The 20649-nt window shown below is 36.5% G+C and overlaps 1 protein-coding gene and 1 long non-coding RNA gene across 7 annotated transcripts in view; one reads left to right on the top strand and one right to left on the bottom strand.

Moving 5' to 3' along the window:
• Positions 1-20649, bottom strand: part of zcchc2 (zinc finger, CCHC domain containing 2) — a 45452-nt gene that overhangs the window by 4957 nt on the left and 19846 nt on the right. Inside the window, exons 5-14 of one of the 5 annotated variants that reach the window (XM_087241436.1) lie at positions 18951-19051; positions 15744-15838; positions 15555-15638; positions 15395-15431; positions 9957-10041; positions 7934-8001; positions 7708-7799; positions 5776-5868; positions 2033-3080; positions 1253-1729 (exon numbers count right to left, since the gene is read on the bottom strand). In XM_087241436.1, coding sequence (XP_087097562.1) covers positions 1690-1729; positions 2033-3080; positions 5776-5868; positions 7708-7799; positions 7934-8001; positions 9957-10041; positions 15395-15431; positions 15555-15638; positions 15744-15838; positions 18951-19051 — 1743 coding nt within the window. In that variant the 3' untranslated portion in view covers positions 1253-1689. Of the gene's footprint in view, positions 1-1252; positions 1730-2032; positions 3081-5775; positions 5918-7675; positions 7800-7933; positions 8002-9956; positions 10042-15394; positions 15432-15554; positions 15639-15743; positions 15839-18950; positions 19052-20649 lie in introns of those variants that run through there. The other 4 variants (XR_015478973.1, XR_015478972.1, XM_087241435.1 and 1 more) reach the window with 4 other exon arrangements.
• LOC147837253 (uncharacterized) overlaps positions 1-20649 on the top strand; it is a 37305-nt gene that overhangs the window by 2913 nt on the left and 13743 nt on the right. For both annotated transcript variants that reach the window (XR_015479068.1, XR_015479069.1), the window contains exons 3-4: positions 15565-15653; positions 15735-15860. This is a non-coding gene — a long non-coding RNA (uncharacterized LOC147837253). The remainder of the gene's footprint in view (positions 1-15564; positions 15654-15734; positions 15861-20649) is intronic.

Below are 20649 nucleotides of genomic sequence, written 5' to 3'. Positions count from 1 at the left end.
AATGCCCTTTCAGCCGCAACTCATCTCTGGGAAACATCCACACATGCTCATTCACACACGCAGACATACACACACACACACACACACACACACACATACACATACTTCGGACAATTTAGCTTAACCAATTCACCTGCACTGCATGTCTTTGGACTGTGGGGGAAACCAGAGCTAGTTACCAAATTTCTACATCAAATTAAGTTTGCAAAACCGATTTTATATACATGGAAAGCATGTTAAATGCAAGACAAGTCGATGTTTTAATGAACTCAAAACAGTAAAATAATGTTTTACTGTCGTTCAGTGCAAGACAATGGTATTGATCTAATGTAAAAATTGTTAAAAACTTCCAGCTGATCAATGAATAAAACCTAGTGGTTTGAAGGAAAGTGGGGAAGTAAAAGAAAACAAATGGCACATTTTAATGTATGAAATGAAAAAGAAAGATGTATTAAACTTAAAATTAAATCACTTTTTGTCTTTTACCTGCAAGTAATTTTTGTTTTTTGAGAAATTAAAAAACATCTGTGTTTGCATACTCATGTAGATTATTTTGGTATATAAATAATTGGTACACTCCATTACACTTTAGAGGGTGTCTTCTGTAACGTAGACTAACCATGTTCTGTACAATTTTTGCTATTCAGCGCACTCAAACGACCACTCCTCCGGCATTGTGAGGGGAAGCTCATCAAATAGTAATAATTAACGTTTACAAAGCGATGTAATACTTTCAATAAAATCACAATCGCAATGTATATCCATGCCTAATAGATGATTTTTATTATAAATTATTAAAATGTTGGTATTTGTGATGCATCAAGTCCAAGACCGATGTGTACACTATGATTCTATATAAAATTCACCTTAAAGTGTGATATGACTAAAAAGTGGCCATAAGCGAATATTTTCTCAATTCAAATGAGTAGCGGCTTGGACCCGGAAAGAGTATTCAATACGTCACGAACAAGCTTATACCTATTGCACAATCCAAATTTTGATTGATGTCTTTTGGATCAGTATTTATTGAGAAAAGATGGGAAAAGTACCACCTACACGTGTACAGAAGATGATAGGTGTTACCGGGGTTCCGTATAGGGCGCATAACTTCAATTCACTGCCAAAAATGAACACTGTTTTAAGTCTTATTAAAAACCAATGTCACAATATACTTTTGTTGTGTTTAACTTAAAGTTAATGTTATATTTAATAACCTTTAATGAAAGTTTTAAATGAAATAACTTTACAATCATTTTTTTAATCATAATTATTTTATTACTGCATGACATATTAAGATATAAAAACATTAACTTCATGCAAATTAACGTTAATTTAATTGACCTTTTTCAGTATAAACATCACTGAACAAAGATTATCCAAACAGCGTTTGCAGCCATCTATCGCTCTCTCTGGCGGAGGGTTGCACCATTAGGTCATCACCTACAGCTGGGGTTTAAATATCCCCATTTCAAAGAATTTATTCAACAAAAGATAATTTTTTAAAACAATTTATAATAACATAATATTTATTTCTTAAAGACTGTAATACTGTGTTAAATACAAATGCATATATTAAATGCAAATGCATATTGTCATTGCTCTAAATGTCTCCCCTCCCAAGCGACACTCACCCCTTTAGCCTGCCCACTGTCTATTTTCAAGCACATTAGGTGGACGTAGCAAACTTCGTCAATTTTCTCTGAAACATGGTAGGAGGGTCTCTTTTGTGCTCATAGGTGAAAGAGTGAGAAATAAAGATTAGATAGATATATTGGGTGTCTACCACCCTAAGTTTTTATTCAGAGATTGGCGTTAAAAGGTAAACTGTATAGAACATCGTTGTTTACGGCAAATGGTTAGTCTACGTTAAATCAAAGTACATATTTTATAGCAGTCATTATATTATTGCTGAGACGACAAAAAGACATTTTACAAATGTCAACTGTTTTGATGCTCAAAATTAAAAATCTATCTTTGTTTCGACCTGCATGTTTAAAAAAAAAAAAAAGGTTTAGTATCTGTGTTTGCATACTTGCCTGTCAGCCCGGCATCAATGGATGGTTGCTTGCAGTCTTGAGCATAATGTCCACTCATGCCGCAGTTATAGCAGGACACGTTGTTGGTCTTCTTCAGGTTGTTTCCTCCTGACATCAGGCCGACCGGTGGAAACACAGGTGGGTAGAAGCGATGGAAGGGGGTCATCTGAGGCAGACTGTATCCTGCCTGCGATGCCAGCAAGTGATCAGAGTGAGCGTGCAGGAATGCAGCAGGAGGACCCGAGTGGGCATAGAAGGGCAGAGGCGTCCCGTTATTTTGGTGACCCTGAGCTGCGAAACTATTGCATAGAGATGGAGGGAGGTGGAAGAAAGGCGGCGGCGGCGGCCCAAACATCTGTCGGGCAGGTTGGGGTGGCAGGAAGTAGCTGTGTGTTTGATGGGCACCATTGCCTCCACAGGTGCCCCGGCAGCCGCAGGTGTTGCATCCTCCTGCTTGTTGCGTCCCACTAGCCAATGGTGTTACTGGTAAGCTGGAGCTGTTGATGTAGGACAAAGAATCGCTCGGAGCGGTGCTGTGTGTGACCGCAGGAGCAGGCATGGGCGCTGGGCCTGGGGTGTGTGTGGGTACACTTGTAGGACAAGCTATGGGTACTTGACCACTGCATGAGCTTGAGGGGCCACTGGCAGTAATGGAGGCCTTTGGGTTTGTTTTGATGGCACTATTGGCCGTGGTGGTGTTGGCAGGCTGCAGAGGACACTGACCAGCGGAGAGGACACTGAACGCCCCAAGCGGTGGCTGCTGCTGTGGCTGAGTGCCGGATGATGATGTTCCTGGGTTTTGGGCCAACGGGATAGTGATGGTTATCTGACCCTGGCCAGCATCCCTCTGGGTGGTGTTGTACTGAAGGGAGTAGGGGAGGCATGCGGTCAGTGCCAATTCTACCACTGAAGGCGTCTGCGGGACATTCTGGGGTTCGGCAACTAGTGGATTCACCATGGCAACTGCTTTGCCGCCAACGCCTTTGGTGGGTTGAGTCTTTTCAGTTGGCTCCTGGGCCGAGTTATCAGACTGACTCTCAGTATCTGAAGAGACACGGAGTAAAAGATGTTATCAGGTTTTATGAGATAACTTAAGTAATTAAAAATGTCAATAATTTCTTAAAGGTAGGGGCGTTATTCAAGTCACATGTATGGAAGCATTTGGCTTTCCTGTAAAATATAATGATGACGGAAAGGTTGTGATGAGATCTACTTAAATGCTTTCTTAGGTCATTAATAAAGGTGTTTTCGGTCACTGCATTAATCCATTTGGTTTAAAGCTGTACAATGAAATATAAAAAAAGATCTCAATTTAAACTTGCGCAACATGAATGATAAATTATAATGATTTTGTTTTTTAATCCTTCGAAGCACTACATTCAAATCTGTGTTTAATTGAGAGAGATTCAGATATAGTTCAGATATAAACACCAATGTTAATGGTAAAGATTAAAATCACTGTTAGATGGAACTTGACGCTGGTGGATGGTTATAGCAATAGCACTGTGTAACCAATGGGTGGCAACAAACAACCATCAAAATTATGTCACTGACTAGGTTTTCAAAAATGATCCACCTATAATGAAACATGAAGTTTTATGAGTGAATTGTTAAACCATTAATTAAAGATAAATATAATATCTTGTAAAATATGTTAGATTTCTATATTTAGCATTATTAGCAACAGAAACAAATTTTTCGTATTGAATATTTTCTTTTTTTCAGCTGGTTCTTTTCTTCATTTTTAATTTTTATTAAAATTACAGGTTCTTTACGACATATATTTTTACTAAGTGCAAGAAAGACTATAACAATAAACTGAATGAGGCCACACCTTCCAACAATAGCACAGTGGATGGAAAAACTTGAATCAATATATACAATGGAATATATGACTGCTCAACTTCAATTGAAATTGGATATTTTTAAATGAAGATTGGCACCTGTTACTATGTATCTGAACATGTCAACAGGACAGTATTCCCAGCTGTTTCCTTTGAAATTTGAAAATGATTGTTTTTATTTACTGGTAGTGTTACTTGTTTTATTATTATTATTATTATTATTAATATATAACTGCTGCTGTCACTGATGTTAAGTTCTGCAAAATATTTAATGTAAAAAAAATAAAGTTAAGGGAAAAAAATTGAATAAAATTACAGGTTCTAAGTTAAGTTTGTTGAGACCAGTGGTTATTGCAGTAATATTTTTGTATGAATGGAAAGCAAATGACATATGTCTCCTCCATTTTTTTGTTGATCCAAAAAATGGTCCGATGCATGACTCAAAAACCACAGTGTGATCTGAACTGTGAGATTTGTGATCCATTACACCACTACTTTAAGATATTAAAGAGATATTCCAGCCAAAAAAGAAAAAGGTCTTTTTTATCAGCCTTTAAGTGCTTCCAAACCTTTAAGAGTTTCCTTTTTCTGCTGAACACAAAAGATGATATTTGGAAGAATGTTAGAAACTAGTAACAAATATTATAGGTGTCTAACATTTTTCAAAAAAAAATTTTTTGTGTTTAACTGAAAAAGGACATTTGTAAAAGTTGGAAGCACATATCCAGCTTTTTATAATATAAAGGGATAGTTCACCCAAAACTGAAAATTCTGTCATAATTTACTCACCTTCACTTCACTAGTTCCAAAACTATTTGAGTTTTTTTTCTACTGTTGTACACAAAGGAAATATTTTAAAGAAAGCTGGGAAACACCGGTTACCATTGACTTCCACAGTTTTTGTTTTTCATACTATGGGGGTCAGTGGTTGCAGCTTTCTTCAAATAATTTTCTTTTGCATTTGACAGTAAAATGAAACGCGTAAAAGTTTGGAACCACAGGAGAGTGAATAAATGGTTCATTTTTCACTGAACAATCCATTTAAAGTAATATAAATAAAAGTAATAAGAGGAACTATTACTTTTTATTTGAAGCCAACCAAATGTGTGTAGTTCGGCACTGCTATTTCCTAAAACTATAAATATAATAAATAAAATAATTAAATACAGCTGTTGACGTACTAAAGGTAGGAAAACTAAAACGAAGGATAAATTAAAAGTAAATGAAAATATTTAAATAATTTACTATTAATAGGATACAAAAATCATGCAAATATTTCGTAATATGGGCCTATAGCGTTAGTCAAATGTGACAGTGTTTGCCAAACTGCTAAAATATTTTGTGTTTCAGATTGGACAAATGGAAAAGTTCTGGTCCACCATGAGGGCGAGTGAATGACTGAATTTTTGTATGAATCTCTTTAAAAACTAATTTGCCTCCTAATCTAGTTTTCTAGAGATTTTGGTCCATATTGACATGATAGCATCACGCAGTTACAGCAGATGGATGTGTAGGTTCGGCTGCACATCCATGATGCCAATCTTACAATCTGGTGACTGTAGAGGCCATCTGAGTACAGTAAACTCATTGCCATGTTAAAGAACCCAGTCTGAGATGTGACTGTGTTTGTGAAAGTCAAATGTAACTGTGTTTGCTTAACTGCTAAAATAGTTTGTTTCAGATGAAAAGAGAAAGCCTTTTAAATTCTGGTCCATCATGAGGGCGAGAAAATGACAGAATTTTTGTTTAAATCTCTTTGAAAATTGATTTGCTTCCTAATCTAGTTTGCTAATAACCCAGAATTTGCTCATTTTTCTTGGCTAACTTTTTGCCAATACTTTAGTTTCTCTTTTGTAAGTCACTTTGGCTAAAATATAAATGAGCTCAAATGCAACCTTGGTCCTCCAGGCTCTTCTGGTGAACAGGGCTGGATGGCACAGAGTTTGAGCTCTCTGATGACGTGTCCCCATACCGGTCCCTTCCTGCATCTACAAATCAGAGCAAACAGCCTGATAGTTACATGTATTTGGATATGCACTAGGGATGTAACGGTATCAGAATTTCACGGTACGGTAATACCTCGGTATCCATGTCACGGTACGGTATTTATTGAATCATTTACAGGAAAAAACAAAACTTATGAAAATACTCCAAAAAAGTGCCAAAAGTGTCAATGACATACAAATTAGCCATCTATCTGTAAGCTTTGAAACAGGAACTTCAATTTTAATAACAAAAAAAATATTAAACCATGTAAAAAAAAATTTAAGTTTTTAATTTAGTATTGTTGAAAACTCATCACATTCAACATTTAATCACTCACTCACTTAGATAGAGATGGGTTTAAAGGAAAATTATCATATAAATATAATCTGGTAAAAGCTGGTATCTCTGGGCATTTACAATGTCCCCTGCAACAGAAAAAAAAACCTCTCATTTGGGACTGAGGTTTCTGGGACAAGAGAGATATGACTTATATGACTTATTTCTCGAGCGCCGAAAACGGAGCGTTTCGAAAATGCTGGAGAGGCCGTTTTCATTCTGAAACGCTGCTGCTCTGTCTCAGTGTGGATGGGGAAAGTCGGAGACATCTGAAAACGGAGGCGGGGCTGCAAACGTTCGCCTATCTGATTGGGGCTTTTCCTCAATATTAAGTAGCCCACACACACAGTTCAGTCTCGCATCCTCTTCTTGTAAGTTAAGACTTCGCAAGTTTGATCAAGGCTGCAGTCTCCCCCTTCACAGTTTGATATGGAAAACATACCGAGGACACGGGTAAATCTTCAAAGGGAACAGTGTACTTTATAACTTCATTCACATCACCTTGGCTACGTTGTTTCACTTTCTCATAAATAAAATGTAAACATGATTTAAGGAACTGCATATTTCCTTTTTAATATTAGAAAACTTAACAGACAGCAGAAATGTTGAGGCGCCGTGCTGCATATATGAGCGTCATCTTCACTGTGTGGATATTTATAACAAAACGGAGCCGATAACAACTGCCTCCTTTCAATTTCAGTGAAAATACGAAACGCACCCTCTCTTTTGCTGAATATCAGTTTTAATAATCGACAATTATAAAAGTATAACATACAATAAGTTTATACATTGTAGGAAATAAAGGCAAGCGATCAGTCAATGTACCTGGATTAATCATTAACTTATCTTTGCGCTTAACCAATGTTACCCGTGAACAAGTAACTTAATAGATTCCAATGACCAAAGTCAGGGAATTGGCCTATGTCGTTAGATAAAGACAACAACATGAATGAAATATCACGTTTAGCAAATATAGTGAGATTAGATCCAGCGGGAGATGCTTGATGAGCAGTCCGACAAGCAGAGCTCTCATCTGGGTAGAAATGCTGGAGCGCTTGCCCGAGCGTGTCTGTGGTCACGTGATGTGCGTTTTCAGCGTTTTGGTGTGGACGGAGAGCAGTTCAGAAACGCTGGGTAAAACGCGAGTGTGGACGCGGATCGTTTTCATTCTACAACGCCGTTTTAAAACTAAAACGCACTCTTGTAAAAGGGGCCTTAGAGTTTTACAGCTCTTTTTGATCCCCGCTTCTAGCAGCACACTCCATTTCCGCATTACTGGATCTGTAGCGACAACAGACCGCAAGGGATGATGGGGATTGTAGTTTTCGCTACCTCCCGTTCGCTTCATTCGCCTGAGCAAATTTTCTCAGAAGACCTATAGTTTTACCGAGTCATGCGACTTCGGTAATATCGAAAAAAATTAATATTGCGGTATGACGGTATTTACAATACCGTTACATCCCTAATATGCACACAAAATATTTTTTTAATTATGACATGAAAACCTTTGCAAGCTGCCTGGTTGATCATCAGTGCTGCAGAAGGTTTCTGGATCCCATTAGAAGTCTTGACAGCGGTCACTCGCCGGACTCTGTCTCTGAAAAAAACAGCACAGCAGTACTGCAGCCGTGAGCACATAAGCACAGAGCACACAGCAACTGCCTGAAATCTGTTTTTTGCATGTGTCATATTATATCAATGGAAAGTCAGTGCCGGTATGTGTTTGTGTACCGTTTTCCAGCAGATCGTCCTTTGTTCTTCTGTCCAGCTGTGAAGATTCTTCTGTCATTGGTGCAGTTCTGCAGAAAAACAGAACGAATTTGTGAGTTCAACGTGCCTCATCATTTAAATTATTATTTGACTATTGTATTTAAATTTGTGATGCAGGTTTGCGGTGCTTATTTTGCTGTACAGTTTTGGTTTAATGCATAATTGTGTATCATGGAAAATAATTATAATTATAATCAGTAGTAGAAAAACTAAATCATGTTTACTTTTTTACTTTCTTCAATTTACTTTCAATACAAAAGTCACTTATTATGACATAAAACTGTCAAGCCTTAAAGTTTCTCTTTTGTTGATACTCATCATTATAATTTTGGGATAATGATTTTTAATGGTATTTAAATTGCAGCCTTACTGGCTTTATTCTTTCATGCACAAGTGGGTACAGCCATTGGAACCTGATTGGTTGGAGATGATCTTATTGACCTCCGTTGACTTTTAGCTGTAAAAACATCTTGTTATACTAAATGTTGCAAACTTGTTTTTTCCTATTATATTATTTTTTATCTTTATGTATTGTCATTAACACAGTTGTTTGCTAAGCCAAGCAGTTTGACCATTTATTGCCATTTACTACTCCTAGTCATTTCCCCATAGACAAATTAACTGACAGTGTATCTGCAGGTTTCTAAGAGTTATAATTAAGACTTTAAGACCATTTTAATATCACACAGAATGCAATTGAGACCATATTTATAGTATAATTTTATAGTACAGAATTTGCAAAAAAATAAAATAAAATTCATACACCTAATTAATTAACATTCTTAACACTTTATTATATATAGAAAGAGTAAAAAAAAAAAAAAATCCAAACAGTCTTTTAACTGACTTCCAAGTACTTATAATAATAATAATAACAACAACGACAACAATAATTGTAATAATAATAACAATAATAATAATTGGGTGAGCAACAGAATCACCGGTCAACCCTTGACATAAGCGAAATCCCTGTGAGCGTGCATTTTATTGAGTTTCACCCATTTCAGTGGTCCTCAACCTTTTTATCACAACGGACCGGTCAACAGTTGACAAGTTTTATTTATGGAGAAAATTACAAAGCACAACAGTGTTTTGGTGTTCAGTGTTTATCTGGGATAATTAGTCTTACCGAAATGTGTATATTCCATACAAGCTGTCCATACATCGTTCAACTTTTGTCACGTGACTCGAGGGAGTCATTTAACTGTGTGCGTCTGGAAGGTGAGGGCGTGCTGCGCACCTCCTTTGGAAACAACAAACTTGTGCAAACTCTAGAAAGGATCGGTGCAATCTTCTTGCACAGTCATGCTGGATTCACCTGATTTGTTGACAAGGGTTGCGGATCCATTACTTGGCAGGTCGCAGGTCCTTCACGGGGCCTTTTCCACTTTAACATTGGAACTTTCCAAAGATGTCTGTTTCTTACTTATTTTGCTGCTTATGGGTTAAATTTGGGCGCCCAAGTGATCAAGATGTAACCGAGAGAATGGTAATTTTTCAAAATAAAAGAATTTTCAAATTAAAAGGTTGTTCACGGACCGTTATCGGTCTGCAGCCCGGTGGTTGAGGACCACTGGCATATTTTATTCTGGGTGACAAATGGACAAAGTTTTTAAGTAGATGTCATAAACGAAAACAAAATCATCTTTGCGTGGTCTGTTCAATAGCATTTTAAGACCTTTGAAATGCAGATTTAAGACAAGATTTAAGGGTTTATACTATGGAATTTAAGCTTTTTAAGTATCTGCAAACACACTGAATGAAAATAGAAAATAGCTAACTCAAAACATATACATTTTGATATTATTAACTGATTCAGAACGACTAATTAGTCAGAGCCTCAGACAATTAAACTGTAGGATGCAGCATCAATAGTCTGGAGTAGATGATATGCATTAGAAACCGTTCACTGTGTGCACTGTATCCATACTGCCAGTAATATGCTGTTTCAACAATATAAAGGGTGAAAGTTTCACAGTCTCACCTGTTCCAATTCATTCTCTTTCTTCCAAACTCTCTCTCCATTCTGCTCACAGTTTCCTCTTCTCTGGCATTCAGAGCGCTGATTACTGTATTGAGAGGAAGAGCCATTACATGACAGGAGAAGCCAGTAAACACAGGTTACTCTACAGGACCGACCTGTTATTAATCACATACAGTGGTCCCAGTAGTAATATTTGGACACTCCAGTCACACTTAATATATGGATGTCATAACATCAGATAACAAATTATTAAACATTTCAGATATTTTAAAGAAAGATAGCTTAAACCATAAAAATCACATAAAAAATGAATGTATGCTACAGTTTAGACAGTAAGATTAATTAAGTTTAATGTTTTTGAAACATGATTTTTTTTTTATCTTTACAGTTCTGAGAAACAATCTTATCATTTAAAAGAAATGGATTTAATATAGTTTCCAAGTACAAATTGATGGAACCCAACGGACCTACTGCACCCAACCCGGTCTGAGCTGGGATCGAACCGACGATTCTTTGTATGGGAGTCAGTTGCTCTAACAAGTAGGCTTAAAACCATGGCCCTAGCATCTGTTGCTAAAGCACCTTTTGAGGTCAAAGGAGGAAGGTTTACCTGCATAGCACTTCGCTAGCTGGCCTCCGTTACACTCACCTCCCTAAACCATACTCCCATCCCAGACGAGCCCCCTCGTGTTTGTGACAAACCCACCAGTTCTACATCACTTAACTCGCTAGCTAGCCTCCGATAGCCCTGTGTCTCATTTTGTGAGATAACTGACAACACAACAGTTCGCTCCCCTCCTTCTCCCCTGCTCTGCTGGCCACACCCACTCCTGCCCTTTGCTCGCGGAGCTCCATGCTCATTATGATGCATCTTCTGAAAAAATTCTGAGGTAGACCTGAACCAAAAGTGGGGGGTGTCATGACCCTTTAATAACTAATTTCTAATAACTGATTAATTTTATCTTTGCCATGATGACTGTAAATAATATTTGACTAGATGTTTTTAAACACACTTCTATACAGCTTAAATTAACTTTTAAAGGCTCAACTAGGTTAACTAGGTTAATTAGGCAGGTTAGGGTAATTAGGCAAGTTATTGTATAATGATGGTTTGTTCTGTAGACTATTGAAAAAAAATTAGCTTAAAGGGGCTAATAGTTTTGTCCTTAAAATGTTTTTACAAATTTTTAAAAAACTGCTTTTATTCTTCCCAAAATAAAACTAATAAGACTCTCAAGAAGAAAAAACATCATCAGCCATACTGTGAAAATGTCCTTGCTCTATTAAACATCATTTGGGAAATATTTAATAAAGAAAAAAAAAAAATCAAAGGGGGGCTAATAATTATGACTTTAACTGTACATGGGGCACACAAAGCATTCTTTTATTTATTCACACTAGGTTACGGATTTGTGCCACACTTGTAAGTTTTGCTTTGGAAGGAGAGAGTCTCGGACATTTAAGGTTTACTTTTGTTAAATTTGTAGTTAAGGGCGAAGCAGTGGCGCAGTAGGCAGGGCTGATAGTGAAAAAAATTCCTGAGCCTGAACTTTTTTTCCTTGCCCCTGAGGTGAGTAGGGGTGGGGGTACTATGTATGCAACGCACTTTTAACACATAACTCATGGGCCCCTGGGCCCAAATATATTAACAGCCTATGTGTAACCCTGATCATCATTATTGTCAAGTGGCTCTTTTTAGACACATGCCAGTAATGTCAGTGACACATGCCAGTGTCAGTGATCTTGTGACATGTGCCAGTAGGTGTCAGTATAAGCACGTTATAAGCACATTAATCTTATAAGTCTCTGCTTCAATATTTAAAAATTATTAGGCAAATGACACCTGTTATCTTACATGCATATATGTTATGAGTTTTCAACATGCATTTTATTATAACTTTTTAAAGGATTTTATTTAAAATACCTTAAAATGAAAATATTTCTACATATTGTAGGGAACAAAGGAACTGCCAGGATGCAATAATATACAGTACAACAGATAAGTGTAATCCCTCCCGTACATAAGCATGCCACAATAAATTTGACTGACATGTACTGTCAAATGACTATATTACGTACGGAAGTATGACTGAATACATAAAATAAATGCGTTTAAATTAAAACATCGTGGAGTAGCTCAGCAAATAAACTAACTTGCGACGCGATAAATTAGGTTAAAAGTCGCGTAATAATTAAATATGGTTTTGCTCGTGTTAATTAATGTCATAAGCTTCGCCGGTTGTCGATGTCACTGCAATGACATGCAGCGCGACACTCTAAGTAACACAGGTCACTACACATGCCACTATCGAGTGACACATGACAGTGGAAAACCGGACGTGCCACCGGAAGTGTCACTACACTCAGTGGCATGTGCCAGTGTCATCTGTACGTCAGATGTCATGTCACTCCATGTTAAAACTGCTACTGTGAATCCGCGTTCAAGCGCACACAATAAGCTAAAACTCGCCCCAAGCACCGGCAAAGACAAATAACAATGAATGTGTTGAGGAAAGAGTAAGGACATATCTTAATTATTTATTTATTATTTTATTTTATTTTTTTATTATTTTATTATTTATTATTTTAATTTATTATTTACTTATTCTGAGTCAGTGTCGCAAAGATCCTGACTGGCAATCTCCTCTTGGACTCGCCTTTAGAAAGAAATTCATCTTTACGGATTACATAAAGGAATTTTTTTGTTTTCGATTTGTTTTATTTTGTTAAGTAATAATTTAAAGCTTTCTATAAATATATTTATTATGTCTGTGAGGCATATACATTTTGCTTCATTTTGTTAAGCGCTCCTGTTCAAAAACCAGACGACAGAAAGCGCATAATTTTGGTTTTCTTTATTTTATAAAAACGCTGTAACGTTTTTTGATGTATTACTCTGTGAGCAAAAATGACGGATAACTTTAAATTGCTCCCACTGAAAAAATGCAAGTGATTGCTCTGGCGCCTCGATGTCCTGCAAGCTTTTTATAAGCAAACTATGCGCCTAATAGCACACATTCTTTAACGTTTAACCTACCATTGTTTTATACTTGAACTGTTTTATATCTTTTATTTTAGGCAAGTCGTGATGATCTGAGAAGGCAAACTGATCAAACAGACAATGATGGTCTTCCGCTGGGCGCTGTTCGTTAAAAAAAACTTATTTTTAACGAATAAAAAATGCTCCAAACGTTTTTCTAAATAAGCGTTTTTCTAAATAATAAAAAACGAAACTAAATATAAACACTTTGCCATTAGGATACATACAAAACTATTTCATAGCTGAAACACTAAGTTGTTTAAGGAGATGGGGGAAATATATTTTTGTCCCGTCTATTGCTTCACCGTTATTTCGAGAATAAACCCAGCGTAAATATGCAGATGTCATTCCCAAAACATATCAGCGTATATGTGCCGAAAACGAAAGTTTCATACAAATTCTGAATGGATTATAGCCTGGAAAGTGCAAAGCACGCTCCTCTTATCACTAAAAAGCGTCACTAATCTTAGTTCATAGAGATCTCACAAAGATCCGTTATAATTTATAAAGCTCTCTAAATTACACAATTAATCTTTTATTTACATGGCGTCTACACTCAAAAGATGATTCACGAGCACACAAAATGGCACTTAATAAAAACTAATCCGGCGCTTTCAGCAGTGAGTGAATTCTGTGAATCTAGAGAAATGACAGATCAATATCCGTGAACCTGATTTTTTTTCCCCCCGCAGCCACAGTACGCCGGAAATCCGGCGTGGTGCCGGAACGCTATCACCCCTGAGTAGGTATTGCTGTCCCCTCACAGCTAGAAGGTCGCTGGTTCGAGCCTCAGCTCAGTTGGCGTTTCAGTGTGGAGTTTGCATGTTCTCCCTGCGTTCGCGTGGGTTTCCTTCGGGTGCTCCGGTTTTCCCCACAGTCCAAAGACATGCGGTACAGGTGAATTGGGTAGGCTAAATTGTCCATAGCGTATGAGTGTGTGAATGTGTGTATAGATGTTTCCCAGAGATGGGTTGCGGCTAGAAGGGCATCCGCTGCGTAAAAACTTGCTGGATAAGTTGGCGGTTCATTCCACTGTGGCGACCCCGGACTATGCCGACCAGAAAATTAATGATTTTGTAGTTCTAGGGGAAAAGTTTAATGGGTTAGTTAGTAGATTTTTGTTTTATTCTTTTCTTTTGTTTGGCTCAGTCTCGTTTCCTCCTTATGCTTGTTAAACTTGGTTAAAGTTTTTGTGAAATTATTATTTCTTATATACTTTTTTGTGAAACTTAATTTTTCTTTAAGCATTTAAACATCCAAAGATTGTTTATAATAAACAAGTTCACTTAAATAGTACTTTTGTGTCTTGTTGTTCCTCATCTATTATAAAATGGCAGGAATAATTACAACAACATGGTTTACATTCATTCTGCCATGGCGTGGCACCACACCAAAATTCATCCCGCCATGGCTACATTACAGCTTCTCATTTAAAACATTCTGTCGTTGTTGTTTTTTAATAGCAGGTTATAAATCGCACCAAAACACATTTAAACTTAAGTAAATTATAACAGCGCAAATTTTTCTGTAACCGTAGTAGTGCTGTGCGATATTTGTTTAACCCTTTAAGGTGACGTGCTGATAGACTGACTGACAGGGGCGTGATGCATGAGCCTGCAAACACGACATAGCTTTCAGTTATGATGAACACAGTTTCCATTATTATACTTTATTTATAGATAAAGATCTGTGGTTCTGCATACAATGACTTTATCTTGCTGGAGTTTATTGCCGTTTCACTTTGCTTCAGGAAGTACCAAATCACACTTCAGCAGTGTTTATTTGAGAGCGCACAAGAAGATCTGCGCTTGAGCAGCGTATATTTTAGGGCGTGCAAAAAGTTTTGTGCATGAACAGAGGAAATCGGCTTGCAAGCAAAGAGATTTGCATGCTCATATTACATAAAAGAGATCTTAACTTATACTGCACTCACGACATTTCTCCATTTTTCATTGAAGTAACGCCCCAGGTAGTTGGTAGATTTGTGTGAAAGACCTGCCGCCACAGCTGGAAAAAATCCAAGAGGAAACTAATGTTTTCCTTTTCGTTCTCCCTCGACCATTAAAAGTAACGGAGGGGATGTAACAGAGTGATTGTAAGAAAGGGTTGCAACTGCGCTGCTTAATATTTGTGGAAAAGGTGATTTTTTTCAGGACTCTATAATGAACAAATTTTTAAACAGCATCTATTTGTATTATAAATCTTTTGTAACATCATAAACGTCTTCACTGTCACTTTTTGATCAGACTGCTTTCCAGCTTGTTGAAATAAATCCTTTTTTTAATCTTTTATATTTATATATTTTTCTTCTAAAGACTTTTTTGTAGCAATGTAAATTCCTTCAGTCACTAATTTGATTTCTGATAAGAAGCATTAATCTGTTTATTTGCTGCTCTACCTTAATCCTGCAGCTCTGATGTTGTATGCCTCCACATCTGTGAAAAGAAAGAAGAGAGACGCAGATGAGATTGTAGCAGTCAGAACAGCATTAGCACTTGCATGTGTGTTGGCGTGTGTTTCTAGGGCAGATCTGACAGGTCTGCATCTCTCTCTCTCACCCTCCTCCAGGCTGGAAGTCTCAGAGCAGTCCTCAGAAAAACCTCGTTCAGGCTGATGGATTCTGGCTACGGGCGCACTGGTACCTACAGACATGAGCGGTTTGACAAGTAGCATTACACATAGATCTTGCCAAGCTGATGTTTAATGATTACAAGCTTAATGTTTTCTGATTTGGGAAGGTTCCTCACAGTGGCTACAGGGCAGTACAGACGCATCAGACAGGAAGAACCTGGAAATGTCACATCTCCTAAGGACATCCTGTGATAAAGACAGGAATTTCTCCCTGCACATGAGAAAGAAAAAAGGTAAAGGTATTAAAACATACAGTCACTTACAATCTATCTATTAAAAGATTAAACATTCAAAATATAAGCTCGCATTTACATAAAATATAAGTGTGTACTGTACATGTATAAGTTTGAAAAAAGCTTATATTTAGACATTAAATATTTATAATCTAATACAAATTATATATAAATATATATGTAAACAATTAGGTTTTGTATTTCTTTGTATTTTATATGTTTTATTTATATACATACACAATATTTACACACATAAGTTTTATTTTGGATGCGATTAATTATTTGACAGCCCTAATATACACATACATAGACAATTTATTTTACTGGTATCAGCAACCAAAATCTTTGCTTGCATCTAAACTATGCTACAGGAAGTAGAATCCCCTCTGGTCCTGACATCAGTGTTACTGACCTAAATACAGCCATGTGTTGTAGGACTTGAAAAGGACACTTTGTTTCATGTGCAAAAAACAAAAACAAATACTGAACACTGATTCTCTTTGACAATCCGCTCACTTATTTATTACAGATCTTTTAACCCCTATAGAGTTAAACACAATATACACTATAACACTATGGAAAATTTGACCTTTTGGATCTTCTGGATGGTCAGGCCAGGATTGAGTTGGGTTATTAGCAGGGTTTGACATTAACTTTATTTGATCACCAGCCACTGTGGCTAGTAGTTTTACAACATTACTAGCCACTCTGCATTTTCACTAATTTTGTTCTTGGAAAAAAAAATATTTTACATGCATAAATTTGACTTCGACAAGCTAAAACGACTTGATTTAGATTGTGTGTTATGTCCACATGCCTCCTCCTTCACTTCACTTTTTGTGTGACGTGTATGAGCTTGCTCAGTGAGCATGAGCAAATGGGTCATGGTTTCATGGCGTCATATTACAATTAGTTTTTAAATCACATGACTTTTCAGAGCTCAAAATGAAAGAAATGAAAAAATGTATCTCTCCAAACATAAATACATCATTATTTCTGTGTCCCAAAATTCAAATCTCTCTAAACAAGAAAAATAAAGCTGTACACTATACTTTTTATTTAACAAAATATTTATTTAAAAAAACAAGAAATAAATTGACATTTAAAAAATAATTATCATCATGTATCTAAAATATTCACAGTAATCGGTCCTGGCTAAAGGTTCCAGATCACCAGTTAACTACACATAAATGGGGAGTTATTCCCATTAAAGCAATGTTATTGTAAAAAATGATAATAAACCATATTAACGCAAAAGAAAGCAGGTAAAAAAAAAAAAATACCGTGTGATAATGAGAGGATGATCATGCACACACGATTAACGTTAGACCCATAAATAATCTATTTAAAGAATGGTCAAAGCGAAAGCAACCGTTGCTGCTTATTAAAAGACAAATCTTGAGCTCTTGAAAGCAGCGAGACTGTGGGTGCATGAGCATAACGTTTTGTCTAGTCCAGGGGTTCTCAACTGGTTTGGCCATGGGACCCACATTTTTATATGGTCATCAAGCTGCGACCCAAATTTTTTGAAACTATAATACAATTTTAGCAATTATACTTTATTTGTATTTATTTTTAACATAAACAAGTAGTGACAGTTTTCATTTAACAAAATGGATCAAATTTTAGAAAAATTACAAAGTAAAAACGACAAATACTGTTAATATCAAACTGTTAATAAAACATGTTTTCTGGTTTCTAAATGTTGTTTTAATTTAGAAGGTTTCGTGCTCTCTTATGAGAGCACCTCACTACATATGACACCGAGGCTTTAAGTCTTTTTTGTCGTCAATATATATATATATCCATACTTTACATATTCGGGGTCATACTTGCACTTGACATATTTGTTGCAATAATTAAATGAAATTTCACATGTCAAACAGTAAGGTTGTTGCGCACGCATTTCAAAATAAGTCCGGTATAAGCAAAATAAGTAAAAAAATGTAACTTTTTTTTTTTTTTAAACACACACTCCGCAACCCACTGAAAATGTTCCCGCGACCCAATCCACCAGTTGAGAAACACTGGTCTAGTCTATTTGAAGGAGAACCGATCCCACCAGTTGCGTTTTTAGGCACGGTTGCTACCCAAGGAAATGGGAGCGCGCACACTTGTTAAACACATTAGCTGTTAGCGCAAGTGATCATCCTCTTATTCGGCATTCACCTGCTTTCTTTTACTTGCGAACACTATTAGTTTTTCAAATCACTAGGGGATCTTTACGCAAAGGAGGGTGCACTTTCATTTTAAGGATGAACTTTCTCTCCGAGAGAAAAAAAGGGCAGGTGCTCAAGCACCCAATCCCCCTTCTGCACATGCCTGTTGCTTATAACGAAGTAAACTGAAATAACTCTGTAAACAGAGATAAACCAACTCCACCTTCACAGTTCAGTCTACGGCTGCTCAATAACCCTTGATGAGTTCAGAGCGCCACGCACCGCGGTTGTCAAAAAACACAAATCATCAGTGTTTTCAATCACAAGAGACTTATTTTAGGCTTCAAATGACGAAATACATCTTAGTAGTAGCAGAACTACCCTTTACAGTTCATGAAACACACCACGGTTATCTGTAAAAAAAGTCAATGATCATATTAAGCATAATCTGACAACATGCTTACTTCATACCGTATACACATTGTGTGCATAATCAGACATTTTGTGCTCTCCATAATGTACTTTTGCGCATGCGGTTCAGTTTAGGACCATGATCTGTTCACACAGAAAATCTGATATTGGCCACATTTATAACAACAATGTGAACAACTATGCAAAAAAAAAAAAAGATCTGAGAAAAATATCAGATTTGAGCACTAAGCCTTGCAGTGTAAACATAGCCCAAGGTAATGCACAGAGAGTTAGCATGAACTAATTTTGTTTTGCTTAATTAATGTTGGCTAACAATAACAGATGAATAAATACTGCAATAAATGTATTACTAATTTTTTTTTGTTCATGTTAGCGAATACATTAACTAATGGACCATTAAGTGTTGCCAGTTAGTGATTTGAAGCTGTGGAAAAGCAATGCAAAAGTAAGGATTCAACACAATGTAACATTACTATTAACAAAGTAACATGAGACCCACCTGAGGTTTCTCTCCAGGTCTCTGGATTCACATTGATCGCCACGACTGAGTAATCTGACGATGCCCTTCTCAAAGCCACCAGGACTCTGCTCCTTAGGAAGCTACAGGACAGAAACAGAGGCTTTGTTTAGGAACAATTTTACTTTTTTACACTTTAATACAGCTGAGCTAAGTTGCACATGCTGTAGCAATAAAAACGCCAATAAGCAATATGAATGCTGTATGTATGGAAATACCCATATGATCAAACTTATGGAAGACCATGAGAGCCGGTTAGAAATAAAATGAAGAATCAGATTATTGCTTTAATAATTGAAGCATAAAAATGTACAGTAAGTTAATAAATAAACATTTAAATGAACAAATAAATATACATTTTTAAATATGTCTAAATTGAGTTTTTAATTTTAAATGCTATTAATTTTCCTTCGGCTTAAGCCTGGTTTATACTTCTGCGTCGAGTAATCGATGTAACCCATGGCGCATGCCTTGCTCATTGTCGTACATTTATACTTCAGGCGCTGTTTATGTTGCTCTGCAATAGCACTTCCAAAATTCTGGCTGGCAGTAGGTTTTTATATTCCTCTGTGCCGAGTTTCTTTGCTGGGGTTTTCTTTTTTCTGAATGCTACCTTAATCTAGAAGTAGATCAAACTTGCTTATTTGGAGGCGGAAACAGGTGGACGTGCAACAATTTTTAATCATAAGGTAAACACAAAACAAAACTTTCCATCTTGACCTCCTTCACAGGACTCAACACATGTAAACACTCGATCCAACAAGTTAGCGTGGCTTTCGGTCTCGCCCACACTCGTCAGTGCTACCAAGCCGAACTTGAATAAATAACCCTACACTAAAATCAATTAAAAAAAAAAAAAAAAAAGCGCATGTAAAGCGATGGAAACCTGTAACGATTTGACTTCCATTTGATTAGTTTTTTCTACTAAGAAGGCCAATAGTTACAGGTTTCTCAGCTTGCTTCAGAATAACCTTTTTTTATGTTCAACAGAAGAAAGAAACGCATATGTTATGTTCGAATGCATATGTTCATTTTTGCATGAACTATACCTTTAAGGTCATGGGCCATGTAATAACCCCTTGGCAAATATATTTGCAAAACACTTACTTATGTTTGCACACAATTTTTCAAGTTAACGCACAGTACATCAGTGTTGCCAGCGTCTCCCAGAGGTTCGGAACATACTTGGGGTGGTACCGAATTAAAACACACCTTTTACCCACAGCACATAAATGATCAACTACATGCGGCAAACAAAAAAACAATGTGATTTTTAACTATATTTTTATTTATTATGACACTGGGTTAAAGTTTTGAAAACAGACTGTTGGAAAAAAAAAAAAAAAAACTTTTATGCTTGGGAGCCATGTGCACTCACTGACAGGTTAAATCTGCTATATAGTTGCATAGTATAGTAATAATATAGTAATTTTGTATAGTATGGCCAAAACATTTTAGATATGTATAAAATATTGTAATATATAAACATTTTAGGAGATTCCAAAAGTAATTTTAATACTACGAGAGACTGTCTGTGGGAGTGTTGACAGTTCTTGCACACATAGAACCTGCAGTAGCAAACGGTAAACAAGAGACGAATTTCCACTGGTTAATCAATCGCGGGAATTTGGTTTATGGAAGAATACAAAAAAATAAAGATTATAATAATAGTAAAAAAACA

This window comes from Danio rerio, chromosome 2 (assembly GCF_052040795.2).
Source record: "Danio rerio strain M-AB ecotype USA chromosome 2, GRCz13ab, whole genome shotgun sequence".
In the NCBI taxonomy this organism is placed as follows: Eukaryota; Metazoa; Chordata; class Actinopteri; order Cypriniformes; family Danionidae; genus Danio; species Danio rerio.
The sequence above is the reverse complement of the archived record's forward strand: the minus strand, read 5'-3'. Positions and strand labels throughout refer to the sequence as shown.